Here is a 14,489-nt window from a genome sequence, read left to right as displayed (position 1 = left end):
CGCGCGTAGTGACGGCCTTCAAAACAATTCTGTTGCTGCGATCTAAATGGACGCAAACGTAACTGTTAAGCGCCGACGGACTTCGGACTGCGGCACATCCAGCGCGCCGCTAATTAACCCGGATGCTTTACCAGAAGATTGGAAACTTTTGCCGTGGAGCAAGTTCCCAGGCTTTACGGTTTCTGAACGTGCTGGCAGACAGACCTCGTGGATCTGGCAGCATGGGTTCGACATTCAAGCTCGCGATTCGCACACAAAGAGGAAATGGGTTTGCAGGCCTTGCCTCCAAATGCCGAAGCCCAAGACATCAGACTTCTCTGCCGTTGGTACACAGAACATCGAGAAGCATCTATTTAGGGAGCACAGACTTGTAGACGAGTCGGGGAAGAGGCAGCCTGCGACTGGGAATTGGCTGAAGGAGAAGACCCCTTCAAGAAATATCGTCGAGATGCTGAATCTCGACGCTTCTGACCCTAAGGAGCAATCCATCGCCAACGCTCTGATTCAACGCTTCGACAAAAGCCATTTTCAGAGGCTGCTTCTGGAGTGGGTAGTCGATGCCAACATCTCCTTCCGCCAACCCGAGCACTCTAGGCTTCGGCGCATATTTGAATACCTTAACCCATCGGTTGCAGCGACAAATGCACATATCTCCCACGATACTGTTCGAAGGCGAATTGTCGACCTTCATCTCCAACAAAAGTCACGCATAGTGGACCACCTGAAGAGCTTCCCAGGTCAGATCCATATTGCATTTGATGGCTGGCGTTCAAGGAACCGGCATGCTCTCTATGGGATTGTCTGTTTTTATGTTGATAAAAATGGTGCCCCTTCCAAGCTCGTCCTAGGCCTGCCAGAGCTGAAGGTTTCGCACTCCGGAGAGAACATTGCGGCTCAGATCCTCGAGATCCTAGAGAGCTATGAGATACTCGACCGGGTGGGGTATATTACGCTTGACAATGCCGGCAATATGGACACTGCAACGGAACAGATTGCAGAGGCGCTGGGTATTGATCCGAAGAAGCGCAGGGTGAGATGCTTCGGCCACGTCCTCAATTTGGTGGTTAAGGCTCTATTGTTTGGGCACAAGGCCGAGGCATTGGAAGCAGAGGTGGATGGGGGACCTGGTGTAGATGCGGCCCAACACGAAATCTGGCGAAAGAAGGGGCCGGTCGGAAAACTCCACAATCTGGTCCACTGGATCCATCGATCCGACAAGCTGACATACCATCTCCGTGCGCTGCAGGAGGAGTTCTTTCAGCATTCAGACAACCTGAAAATTCAAGCAAAGAAGCCTGTTGATGTTGTCCTCGATAACCAAACTCGTTGGCTGTCGACTCTCTACATGATCCGGCGCGGTCTCATGTTGCGACCGTTTCTCGAAGACCTAGTTGAGAAGGTCACGCTGGAATTCAGAAAGGGTTGTCGCAATGGGGTGAGAAGGAGGGAAGAGATACCCCTCTGTCTCCGAGAGGAGAGTCTCCTGAGCGAGAAAGATTGGAAAGTCATTGAGTTAATGGACAAGGTGCTCCTTGATTTCGAGGAGGCACTCCGGATGCTTGAAGGCGACGCCCAGAGCCGGGTGCGCAAAGGCGGCCGTATCGAGGCATACGGCAAGATGTGGGACGTTGCGTCAACATACGAATTCCTGATGGACAGTCTAGAAGAGTGGAAAGCAACAGCAGCAAACTACCCAGACCCTGAACACTTCAAGATAAACATCAACCTAGGGTGGGACAAGTTGAACGAGTACTATACAAAGCTGGACGAGACGCCGGCATACTATGCTGCCGCCATTCTAAATCCGGTCTCTCGTTGGGCATATTTCGAGAATTCCTGGACCAACAAAGCACAGCTGCTGTGGCTTCAGGAGGCGAAGAGAACGGTAAGGAAGTTATGGGACGAAGAGTACAAAACACTACCGATACTTACGATGCCCGATGAAGAGCCTCCGCTGAAGCGTTTAAAGGTAATGAGTGCACTTGAGAGACATCGAGCTTACCGGACCTCGTCGCTGTCAGGCAGGTCTTCATCTTTGGAAAACTCGCAGAACGTAGACCATGATGAATATGACCACTGGCTGTCGAGCCCTGACGTTAAGAACGACCCTCTGGTCACTGATGTCGTACAATATTGGTGGGGGAGACGGAAAGATTACCCTCGGCTGTCGCGAATGGCTCTCGACTTGCTATCAGTGCCACCTATGTCCGCGGAGTGCGAGCGTTTGTTTAGTGTTGCTGGGCAAATGGTTTCACCGCTGCGGACACGATTGGAAGCTAGCACGATAGGGATAACACAAACACTTAGGTCGTGGGTGCGCAATGGCCTAATCGACGCAGCGGATACGTTGATTGATGTATCAGGAGAGATTGGGGAGAGTATTATATGGCAGGCGGAGGAGGACGGCCGCGGTGCTTGGGAGTAGGGTGTTGTGGAGCTCCGCATGTGTATGCAGTTCAACCTCTTTCAATTCAACGCCATCAATTCAACTTGGAGATGCGGTGGTTCAACTCCACGGGTGAAATGCTGAGTAAGCTGTCAACTCAACTCAACGTGAAGGCGAAATTGATGGAATTGAATTGATCGCCACCCTGACTGGAAGTCGTTCTCAGGTAAAGCCTCGGCGACGATCTTCCACAAGCACCCGGACTTTCGGGATTTTCGTCTCCGGAGGCCTGCACCCCTTCCTGGCCGTGGCATCCCATATCGATCGCATTGGAAGACGCATCGACTCCATCGTCCAGGTCGAACCATACTATGGGCCTTGACAACACCAAAACCGTGAGCCTTCGCAAAGCTGTTTACCTGTGCGAAGAGGGCGGCAACTGACGGAGCGAGCTCTCCAGGAATGAGCGGATTGGGAATTGACTCGGCAGTATTGGACCTGGAGCTGGCATCAGACAAGTCGTGCTGTTCAGATTGTGACTCGGTCCGGGTTGGTACGGCTGGAAGCTTAGCAGTGGCTAAATGCGGAACAATCGCCTGTGCCTGCGTTTGCCTCTCGTGTGTCCCGCCAACTCGGGTTTCGTGAGCTAAGGTCAGTGGTCTCGCTAAGTGTCCGTCACTTCCTCCATGATGGCCAGACGGAAGAATTGTCTCTTCAGCTACAGTTTGCGATGCCTGCTCTCTTAAGCCGGATTGATTGATGCACGCACGCTTGACTCGCTCCGGTATAAGCGTCTGGACGTGTTGCAGCCGCTGGCTGGGCCGGTACTCTGATGTACAATAATCGTTCCGAAGGTATACGTCCGACTTCCTCCACCGAATGCCTGGGGTATCCTCGGTGATGCGATCATGAAGTGGAGGGAGAGAGGTGAAGTGGCGGTCTAGTCACGACGCAGGCATCCCACTGGCGCCATCACCATGATATTGGCCTGCTTCAACCTCGCCAAGTGAAGAAGTGGACGAGACGCTGGAGAACGTATGCGATCGTGTCTGGCATGAGCCACTAGTCGGACTAATCACGTCTCTTCGACGGCTTATGTTGGCGGCATTCATAATCGCGGAGGACATTCTGGACGCAGAATAAAAGGAAGGTTCGAGTGCGACTCTGCGTGCTTTGGAAAAACGATTATTTATAAGCAGAAAATGACAATTTCTGAGGAGATCCGGAAGATTCCAGGATCAGCTTTTTACACCATGTGAGGTGAGAAGTGAGACACTCATTTACACGATGTGTGGTCACATGATTCCCTCAAAGGAAAGAGCATGAAGTGCCGTGATGATTACTCGGAACGCGGCAGAATTCAGTACACAGTGCACTAGCAATTATGGGGCCAAGACCAATGAGAGACCCCATTCTTGTGGCATCCCTAAGATGTTGGCGTCCGTATCAATTCGGGGTGGCGCCCCTATCAATTGCCTTTTCCAGAACGATTCGACGCGAATTCTGTGAGAGCGGCTAAAAGTAAAGACAAGAGATCATCAACTGTAACAAACAACTGGCTTATGAACGGGGGAGTTGTTTGCCCACTCTACGTCGGATGGGAACACCACACCCGCTCCGCTCGGAGTACTTATGGCAGGTTACACACCTCCTACTGCGGGTATTCTTAACTCCTCAGCGTTCGTTGCCTCGCCGTCATCGGCTGCAACACAGGCTGACGCAAGCTAGTCCCCCCGGCCAATGATGTTCCACCGACGTGCAGGCACACTGGACTGGACACACCGACGTCGGACTTTCGGTCTTGACTCGGGAAGAACCATGCAGTGTCTTGGTGACAGCTATTCCCTAGAAGGTACTAAATGATATGCGCACACTATTACATAGTGTAACCTCAAAACTTCAATCTATTTAGCTTCTTGTGAGTTGAGCACAAGCTTACAAGCTCGGACTAGCTCAGACACGTTAACAAGCAGCCAGTAAGTAGGTTCGTTGCCACTCAGACGTACAGCAATGTATTATTTTCTCTGCAATCTGATAATTCCTCTAGAATGTGCTCTAGTTGACTTTTTCAAACCAAATAAGATCGTCCAGCGCATTTTCCAGATACAGGCCCATTTTAGATGCCATATCACCATCAAACTGAAACTCGGCCCGTAGAGGGCTATCGCCTCCTTCATTTTGGAGGATCATGTGTGCAATATACCTTGTCTGCTTACACACATGCTCGAATTCAATCTGGAAGGCAAAAGAACGGTCTGAGCCATCGATGTGGAGCTTCCTGTCTCTGATGTCAACGGTCATGTTGTGATAGCCGGCGTTCCAGTACTCGCCCGTGTAGGCGGAGAGGGCCATCGTCTGTGGCTCTGGATCCTTGATCCCCGGGCAGAGCTCTTGGCGTATTTTCACGTTGGGATCACCATCCCCGGCGCTGTCAGCGCCTGCTGCACCGAACAGTTTCTCCCAATCAAGTCGTCGCTCCCTAGGAATTTTGAGCGCTTCATCAATCAGCTCCGACTTGATTATGTCACCGATCACGCCTCCTCCCCCGGAATTGCTGAAAATAGCACCGCCAAACTTGATCTCTGGTAGGAAGAAGTGGGCCCCTAGTGATGTTGTACTTTTCGTACAACACTGTTGTACGTACGTACGTACAAGAAGAAAAAGTACGTACGCGTACTGCGTACGTACGATATTCCAAATAGGGGAATTTGTGGGTCACATCGTACAAATACGGAGCTGTACAAAAGCTCTGTTGGCTCAACGCACTCCTGATTTTGTACCAATTGAAGGTATCGCTAAAAAGATGGCGCCCACCAAAGCTAACCCTAAAAAAGCGCTGGGCGGATCTTGAGGAGAAGGACTGGCTAGAACTCGAAGATTCATATCTCGAGTTATTTGTGAATGCGCAGGGCAAGAAGGTCTGGATGGACGGCGCGATGGCCTCAACCAATGAGGATTTTGAGTGGGAGGTGTATTACAGTCGACGGGTGATATATTGGGTGTTGACACTGAGGTGGAATCTGAGGTTTGAGGCTCAAAAATGGTGCAAGGGCAGGGCTCACTATTGCCCAAAAAGGAAGGGGAAATTTGTATGTATGTACTGTACTGTACAACCCCATTGTACGTACGGTACTAGGGCTAAAATACAGTACTGTACGTACACGTACTGTACAAGGCCACATCACTAGAAGTGGCGGGTTCCTGCGCCAGCGATTGACCCACCGTGGCCAACTATCATGAAGCCTCGGTAAAACGTAACTTCCCAGCCCGCCGCATAGAGTATCGAAGAAGTTGAAGCCGTACGTTGCTTGTAGTCAGGGTCAAAAAGTGAGCGACTCCTAATGAGCCCCTCGTAGATGTCTTTGGTGAACGGCTCCTCTTGGTTCATGATGGCCTTCACATATTTCACATAATCATTTACGCTGGTGATGATGGAGCCTGCACCCTGTGCTTCAGGAGCATCAGGAACTTTGAATCGGTTGTAGGTTTTCGTCTCGTCGTCCCACACGTAACCAGGGGTGATGCGATCTCCAAGACCCTTGGCTCTTGCGCGTGCTGGCTGCAAATTAGTTGAGTTCATGCCAAGGGGGTTGAAAAAGTGTCTCTGCAGGAAGTCGGCAAAGCTGAGAGAGGCCACAGTCTCGATGAGATGCGTTGCAACGGTATACATCATGTTGCAGTACAAGTGTTTGGTGCGTATTGGTGCCGCAACAGCCAGATTTCGCAGATTCCGAGTCACGGATTTCGCATTATCTGTATGGGGAGAGTTAGGGCCAAGATATGACTCATCATGACTAAACAAAAATCATTAACGACAAGAAACTCGCGAATACGTAAGAATACACTTACGGTGCAATACCCGTGCGGTGAGACAACATGTCTTCCACAGTGACGACCTTAGTGTAGGTTTCATCTGACATGACAAAGTCCTCCGGCAAGAGGCTGGACATGGTAGCCTCATACGTGACATGGGGATAATGGCCATCGTTGTGGACGAGCAGGGCGACTGACGCAGCAGTGAGAGACTTGGAGGCCGACGCAATGTCAAAGAGAACGTCAGCCGTCATGGGTTTCGGCGGGTCAAGGTTGACAAGACCATAACCAGCAGAGACAATAGAGGAGTTTTGAACAATAGCAATGGAGACGCCGGGAGCATGAAACTTTTGCAGGAGACCCTCAACGCGAGGGCCAAACTGTGCGGAAGTAAAGAGGTCCATAATGATTTTTGTCTGCCACGCATTTCAGACCTTTCAACTTCCCATAAGCGAAAGAGATGTTATTTGTACTAATTGTTCATGACAGAAGCTAAACTGGCTTGACCAGACTGGGCTATCCACATTTGATCAATTCAGGGACGTCGTAGCAGCTTCATCTTCAGGGAAAGTCTACCCACTCAACTGGCAGTGTAACGTATTCAATTTCCCTTAATTTCAGCGGTTCCGTTAATCCTGCCATTGCCGAAGCAGGCAGGAGGTATCAGCCTCGGAATTACCTGCTTCATTTTTGACAATCGAGCTAGACATATGAGTGATGAGAACGGATATTGGGTCGACTACGACTTGTCGAAATTCCGGAAGCATGAGCTTCCGAGCGGTTCGTTGGGTACAGCACATAGAACAGATAGCGAGCGATTTTCGCCAAACTTGAATTTGACAGTAGAGGAAGGGCATTGCGCACAATACTATGGAGAAGATCTTTTAGTTGCTTGCATATTGCTGCGTTGGGTCACACCTAATGTTCGTCTGCTGCGCCTTCACGGATAACTTCCGAATCTTGTAAGCTTCTTCGAGTAACACCGAAAGTTGGCCGAATCCTCCCATGCTTTCAACACTGGTGTATAATTACAATTTTAACTGAGCCGTGAATGGAGGGTGCACGCCCCGGGTCGTGGCCGTTTCACTAGTAATCTACCTACATGACCATCATGACTAGCCCCTTGTGTTCGATAATCCTGGATGCCAGTTACAACTCCCATCAATACCCCTGTACAAATACAATGCTGTGTCGATGATGTCGCTTAGAATATTCTCCTCCTCGTTGGTGGCGCTCCGATGCAAGCCGGGTTTGGTCTGCAGAGGAGGCCAGTGTCAAGGGCTAGTGACGGAGCCAAGCCCGCAGGAAGTCTGCGCCTAAGGAGCACATGAATCGTCTTTCTAGCTGACACAAACTCTCGAGTCAGAACGCCACGCTTCGTTTCGTGGTGGCAGTGGCAGAGCAGAGAGCGCTTTCACCTCCCCTCTTGTCTGGCTCAGAGGGTTATGCATAGAATCTGTAGCAAGTTGGAGACAGACTGATTGTTTTGTCAAGCTTGTCGTACTCTCGTACCTATTGTCCAGATACCTGCCGAGTCATCTACGTGGCAGCCCGCGCAGCTGCGTAAGGCAACAACAATCCTTGGCTGACCGCCGGACAGCTGGTAAGACTTTTATGCTAGAAGATGCTGGCTATCTCAGCCAGAAGTTTCTAGGGGTCTCGCTTACTCGAACACAACTAAATTTCGCGGCGAATTAGAGACCAGATGTGGTAGTACAAGGCGAGTGGCGCATCTCGGGAATTTGGGCTTTCACCACCAGGTAGGTAAGGAGGCGACTGATACATGGGCGCCCGGGCGCCCATTTATCCTTGGGCGCCTGGGCGCGCAACTGACTAATCACCGCTCAGGGTGCTTTCTCATTGGCGCATCTAACACGCGCCTTGCAGATGGCACTGGATGTCGTTGAATAACATACCTAAATTAACTTTAACGACAAAAGCAACTAACCACAAATTGTACAACCTAGCTAGTATAGTACTGCGCTACAATATTAATTTTTTTTTTGGCTGATGTACTTATGGCTTTACCACTATACACTCGCCTACCTCACTCGCCCTTGAGTGTAACTCCTGCTGCTCTTTACTATCCCTTTCTACGCTTCTCCATATGTCTTTCATCCCTCTCCTCTTCCCCGCTAAGGGGCTATTATGCAGCTCTTTTGTTACTACAGCCTCAATGCGTTCGTCTTCCGCCTTGCTCCAATCTAAATACGCCATCATCTCCTCTCTCGTCCATTCCCTAGACCCCGCTGTATTGATGCACCGCTTGGACATTTGTTTGTAGTCTAGGCACCAGTTATAACTTTGCCTATTATATCTTTGTGGAAGCCCCATGGCCTTCCGATATTGCTGATTGGTTCTGATGCTGCCAGCAGGTTGCGCCTCATACCATGTACTTCTTGCGGAGATATATCGCGCATAAATGGCCTCTGGAGAATCGTATTGCTGCCGGGGTTGCGCAGGTGCTTGACGAATTAAAGGCTCCTTCTGGAGCGCTTCCTTGTCCGTAGACGTTGGTAAAGGCTGCTTCGGGTTAGAAGCCATCATGGGATAGTCAGAAGCAGTTGACATATCCAGCACGGGAGGTGAAGATACCAATAACGTCGGTACGACTGAAAGCAAGCCCTGGTGAGTTTTAGAAGGCGATGTATCCCTAGCAATTGAAGGAGTCGCATGCCCTGCTGCCGAATCGCATGCAGTAAGATCAACTAAAACAGCATTTGGAGTCACTGTAGGATTTGTGCCAGTGGAAAGCTTTGCCTTAGGCTCCGGCGCCTGAGCGATTTGCGGTGCTAACCCTTTAAACCTTAGGGGGCACGCTCTTGAGGTCATTATATGACCAAGCGTGTGGCATCTGCTACATTTACTAGGAGCTCTTTGTCCTTCCTCAATTCGCTCGAAACCACACGGCTCGCGGCGTGTGCTTGTTACTGGCTGAGTGAGTTTCGGTTTTACTTGGTTTATCCGTTGCTCTGGTTCCAAAATCGGCCGCGGCTGAGCGACATCACGTTTCAAATGCCAATGTGGATGGAAATGCTCAAGAGAGAGACTCCAACTCTGTTCTTCTAGCTGCTGTAGTGTATGGGAACATGGCAGACCCTGCGAAGCCGTAAAAGTCTGGCTACAAGTAGCTCTAGGTGGCTTTTGGAGTAGTTGCCGCTGGTCTTGCACTTTGCGCAGAGCTTGCCAGGAAACCCAACCTCGAACGGCCTCAAATAATACTCCCGAGACATCTAGAGGAATGCGTAGCTGCTGAGATGCTTGTAGGTGTTTTAGTTCTTTCAGCTGGTTTGTAATAGCATGCTTTATCGCCTGCCACACGTCAAAGAGGTCAAACGTGGACATCTTGATGTACGACTTAATCAATGAATGGATACCTTCAGCCCTAAAGAATACACATTAGTTTCTATCCAGCGCTAAACTCCACATTGCACCTGCCTTGAGGTGGCCACGTTGCCAAAGTGCAAGTGTTTATCCACCCATGCTTTAACAATCATCTCCTTGTACGGGTCAAGCCAATACATTCTGATATATCCCACCGACTCGGGATGCTTATCGCCATACTGCTGCTCAAACTTCGCCAAGCGCTCTTTAAATATTTTCTCGTTTGGGGAAGCCACAATTAAATGCCAAGAAGCGTAGAATACATTCCATGCCTCTTCCTCTGCCTCGTTTGTTGCTTGACCACCCTTCGATACAAAAAATGGCCGGCAGTATTGAAGTACCGCCTTGTTCACATGCCATAAGCAAAGCAGGGGTTTAGACGCAGAAAACCAAATTGCGGCAGCATTCATTGCCGCAAGGCACCTGTCTGTCAATATAACAGAGGGAAGATCGCGCTGATAGAGGGACCTAAGGTTTTCCAATGCCCACGAATAGTCCTCCTCAGTTTCACCCAAAAGAAAGGCAAATGCTATGCAGAAGGATCGTTGACAGGAGTCAACCCCAACCATGTCAAGTAGTGGCATGTGATGTTTGTTTGTCTTATAAGTGCAGTCAAGAAGCAACACGTCTGGATTGCACTGAAGATATGCAATGGAATCGGGATGAGCAAAGAAGATAGCCGTTAATCGATTGTCTGGGTCCAGTCGAACTCGGCACGAGAAGCCTTCTCTTTGTAATTGGTCAACTAATGCCTGGATGCTACTCTGGCCTTCACGCAGATTTCTCCTTGTTGCCGCGATCCGATTGTATATATCTCGCTGCGTCGCGAGGGTGTCAGAATGTTTGTGAAGGTAGCTTCCTATTTCTCGCGGAGCAGTGCCTGATATCGCAAGTTTCGACACAGTCATAGCATCTTGTTCTTCAAATCTTCGATGTGCAGGGTGGGCAGATGGGTCCGCGCTTGGTGGATGGTTGTGCCTAGCGCATTCTGCATCTGGTCGATGGGTTAGAACCCATGTACTTCCATCTAGCGATTGCTTAGCTAGAACCGAGAACTTACAGCCCGTTCTTCGACTTGAAGTACGGCGTACTCGTCCCTCAGATGAGCCAGGTGGTTTTTTGTTTCTGTCACATGCGTAGACAACTTTAACTCGCCCACTTGGAGTCTTAGTGGACTTTCCAGTTGTAAATGCATAGCCACGGGGTTTCGCCCAGGAATTAATGTCCTCGAGAAGAGCCTCGCGTGATTCGTAAATGCCTTCGCGCGGAAGGGCATCTTCCATGAAAGTATCCTCGGCCATTTCTGATCCGTAATTGGAGATGTTTACTTGTATGGCGCCTGCAAGGCGCGTGTTAGATGCGCCAATAAGAAAGCACCCTGAGCGGTGATTAGTCAGTTGCGCGCCCAGGCGCCCAAGGATAAATGGGCGCCCGGGCGCCCATGTATCAGTCGCCAGGTAAGGAGGCGGCCCCTACAGAGGCGCCCGGGCGCGCATTTAGAATTGCGCGCCCTGCTGACTAACTATTTGCGCGCCCCTCCTCACGCACAGCTGCAGCAAAGTAAGGCTGCGGCCCAGTGATTTTTTAGTGATCGGTTTCGTGTTACCCTACCTACTGACCTAAGTACAATGCCTGTTGTGCATCACAATCCGCTGCCGCTGCCTCCCAGATCTCACGCATACCTCTTCTGTTAGAGAAGGGTTCGCCTTCCATCTCAGCCGCTACCAGTGCCTCAACACGAACCTCCTCTGCCCTGCTCCAATCAAGATACGCCATCATCTCCTCCTTAGTCCACTCTCTGGGGCCTCTCTGCATCATACGTTGCTTGCCCATCTGTTTCCAATCAAGACACCACTTGTAGCTTACTTTATCGTACCGTTGAGGCAGACCCATTGCCTTCCGATACTGCTGGTTAGTTTTAATACTGCCCCGAGGCTGCGCATTGTACCAAGCTTGTCTAGCTTCAACATATCTGTGGTGAATGGCTCGCGGGTCGTCGTATCTCAGCTCTGGCGCTGCCATCGTCTCTGCCGCTGCAACCTGGTCTGCCACTGTCTGGACGACCACGATGCAGTCTGCAACTTCCTCAATTGTAGATGTCTGGCTTGCCGCCGCATGATCTACCAATCCGTCCAACTCCTGGACTGTCTCTATCTGGCCCTCTCCTGTGTGGCCCGCCAGTACTTGAACTGCTGTCGTCAGATCTGCCTCTACCTGACCTACAGCGGCCTGAACTGAAGTTGTCTCTGTGGCTGCTGGTGCCACTGTTGCAGCTGATATCGTCTGCGTTATCTGTGCCGCCACTTCTGTAGCTTGTTCTGATACCTGGAAGAGCTCTTCATATCGCAGAGGGCATGCCTTCGAAGTCATGATGTGACCCAATGCGTGGCATCTGCTGCATGTAGGTTGCGCCTTTGGCCGCATTGTTTCTTGAATCGCTTCGAATGCGCTAGGCTCTCGCCTTGTACTTGTCACTGACCGATTGCGCCTCCGGTTAAACTGACTTGACACTGCTCTAGGCTCTAGCATTGGCTGTGGCTGAGATACATCTCGCTTTAAGTGCCAGTGGGGATGAAAGTGCTGTAGCGAGAGGGTTCGGCCTTCTTCCTCAAGCCTCTTCAGAGTATGAACACACGGCAGTCCAAATGAAGATGTGAAGGTCTTAGTACAGGCAGCTTTGAGTGGCTTTGAAAGCAATTGCCGTTGTTCTAGTACTTTACGCAATGCCTTATGGGACACCCAGCCCCTTACTGCCTCGAACAACACTCCAGAGACGTCTAGTGGCATTGATACTTGCTGAGAAGCCCGCATATACTTCAGCTCCTTCAGCTGATTTGTTACAGCAGGTCTCATGGCTTGCCAAACATCAAAGAGATCCAAGGTGGATATCTTAATATGTGCTTTGATCAATGAATGGATTCCTTCGGCCCTGGGAGATGAATTAGTCACTCCATCTTCTATCATTCCATAAGCCACCTGCCTTGAGGTAGCCACATTGCCAAAGTGTAAGTGTTTGTCGACCCATGCTCTGACGATCCTCTCTTTAAACGGGTCAAGCCAGGTTGTCCTGATATATCCCACTGCTTCTGTATAATTCTTAGCATATTTACGCTCAAATGAAGTCAGACGCTCTTGAAATATCGTTTCATTCGGTGAGGCTACAATTGAATGCCAGAATGCGTAGAACTCATCCCACCTCTTCTCTCCCTGGTTCTTGTCAGTCAGAAAAGCCGGCCGGCAATGCTGTAACACCGCCTTATTGACGTGCCAAGTGCAAAGCAGACCCTTGGACAAAGGGAACGAGGTTGCTGCAGCATTGATCGCGGCTTGGCATCGATCTGTCAAAACAACGGAAGGAAGGTCACGCTGATAGAGCGATCTGAGATGTTGCAATGCCCATAAGTAGTCGTCTTCTGTCTCTCCGGAGAGAAAGGCAAAAGCAACACAGAAAGATCGCTCGCAAGCATCAACGCCAACCATGTCAAGAAGTGGCATACTGTGCTTATTTGTCTTGTAGGTACAGTCTAGTAGCAGGACATCGGGATTACATTGGAGGTATGCAATAGAGTCCGGATGGGCAAAAAAGATTGCCGTAACCCGATTATCTGAATCCAACCGGATCTGGCACCAGAACCCCTCCTCATGCAATCGGTTGACTAGTGCCTGTATGCTGCTCTGGCCCTCGCGTAGATCCCTCCTTGCAGCTCCAATCTGATTGTATACATCTTTCTGAGTTGCAAGAGTATTGGAATTGTTGTGGAGATAGGTCCTGATTTCGCGAGGCGCAGCTCCAGAGGCAGTAAGATTTGAGATATCTTGAATATCTTTCTCGCTAAGCTGGCGATGTGATGGGTGTGCAGATGGGTCTTCGCTTGGCGGGTGGTTGTGTAGCACGTATTGTTGGCCTTGTCGATGGCTCAGGACCCAAGAGGCCCCGTCTAGGGATTCTTTCGCGAGCACTGAGAACTCGCACCCTGTTCCGCGGCTACATGTCCGGCGTTTTCGTTCGATTAATGTGCTTGGTGGAGGCTTATTCCGATCACAAGCAAAAACAACTTTAACACGGCCATTTGGAGTCTTGGAAGATTTTCCGGTGGTAAAGGCGTAGCCTCTGGGCTTTGCCCAGGAATTTATAGCGGCAAGGAGTGATGCGCGTGAATCGTATACACCCTCCGATGGGAGCACGTCATCAGGGAATACTGCTTGGGCCATGACGGAACTGTGCAGGCAGCAGCTACATGCCTTGTTGCGCGTATGGAAGGGGGGGCGCGCAAATAGTTAGTCAGCAGGGCGCGCAATTCTAAATGCGCGCCCGGGCGCCTCTGTAGGGGCCGCCAGGTAAGGAGAGAGGCTTAGTAATCCATGGTTTCTCAATATCTTCAATATTCAATACTCCAATACTCAATATGCACTTCCTCAATGTTGATCCTTCTCAATACGAGGTCATAGTGAGTATTGAGTCGTGAATGCAGCACTGACCCAAGCCAGCCTTAATGTGGAAAAGGAGCCTCCAACTAATCAAGAAGGCAGCTGCGTGCAATTTGCGGCTGCGTCAAATATTCTGCCATAGCAACCACCAGCTTATACAATCAAACCAGGCCAGAAGCGCCCGGTCAGAGCCAAAGCTCAAGCAGAGAGATCCAACGGAGATTTGCACCCGAATGCATTTAGTTGAGGAACTGCGTACGCAGCTATTAGCGTCTTTACCGAAGAATAAATGCCAAGCGCCCCAAGCGTGACGGCTCCAAGAAAGTATAGCAGGTTAAGCACGTTCATATGCCAGCGATTAGAGAAGAATCCCCTAATCCAGCGCTTGATCCCTTTATCTTGAGACCTAACCTCACCCGTGGCGGGATCAAAACCGTCCTCGTCCTGCATAGCCGCCAGTTGGATTTGATATCCAAGG

The 14,489-nt window shown here is 50.3% G+C and overlaps 3 protein-coding genes across 3 annotated transcripts; 1 reads left to right on the top strand and 2 right to left on the bottom strand.

Moving 5' to 3' along the window:
- Positions 1-46: 46 nt before the first annotated feature.
- Positions 47-2,425, top strand: VFPPC_12433 (restless-like transposase; the record flags this gene model as incomplete). The annotated part of the gene is made up of 1 exon (XM_018290315.1): positions 47-2,425. One exon carries the CDS (start codon positions 47-49, stop codon positions 2,423-2,425), a length of 2,379 nt encoding a protein of 792 aa, XP_018136112.1.
- Positions 2,426-4,441: 2,016 nt separating this feature from the next.
- VFPPC_12431 (beta-lactamase family protein) lies at positions 4,442-6,603 on the bottom strand (the record flags this gene model as incomplete). The annotated part of the gene is made up of 3 exons (XM_018290314.1): positions 4,442-4,989; positions 5,609-6,180; positions 6,236-6,603. 3 exons carry the CDS (start codon positions 6,601-6,603, stop codon positions 4,442-4,444), a joined length of 1,488 nt encoding a protein of 495 aa, XP_018136111.1.
- Positions 6,604-9,615: 3,012 nt separating this feature from the next.
- VFPPC_17086 (mutator-like element transposase) lies at positions 9,616-13,795 on the bottom strand (the record flags this gene model as incomplete). The annotated part of the gene is made up of 3 exons (XM_022429060.1): positions 9,616-10,577; positions 10,644-10,922; positions 11,203-13,795. The coding sequence occupies 3 exons, from the start codon at positions 13,793-13,795 to the stop codon at positions 9,616-9,618; spliced, it is 3,834 nt and encodes a 1,277-aa protein (XP_022283907.1).
- Between the last annotated feature and the right edge of the window lie 694 nt (positions 13,796-14,489).

This window comes from Pochonia chlamydosporia, chromosome 1 (genome assembly GCF_001653235.2).
Source record: "Pochonia chlamydosporia 170 chromosome 1, whole genome shotgun sequence".
Taxonomy (NCBI): Eukaryota; Fungi; Ascomycota; class Sordariomycetes; order Hypocreales; family Clavicipitaceae; genus Pochonia; species Pochonia chlamydosporia.
This window is presented reverse-complemented; position numbering and strand designations above follow the sequence as displayed.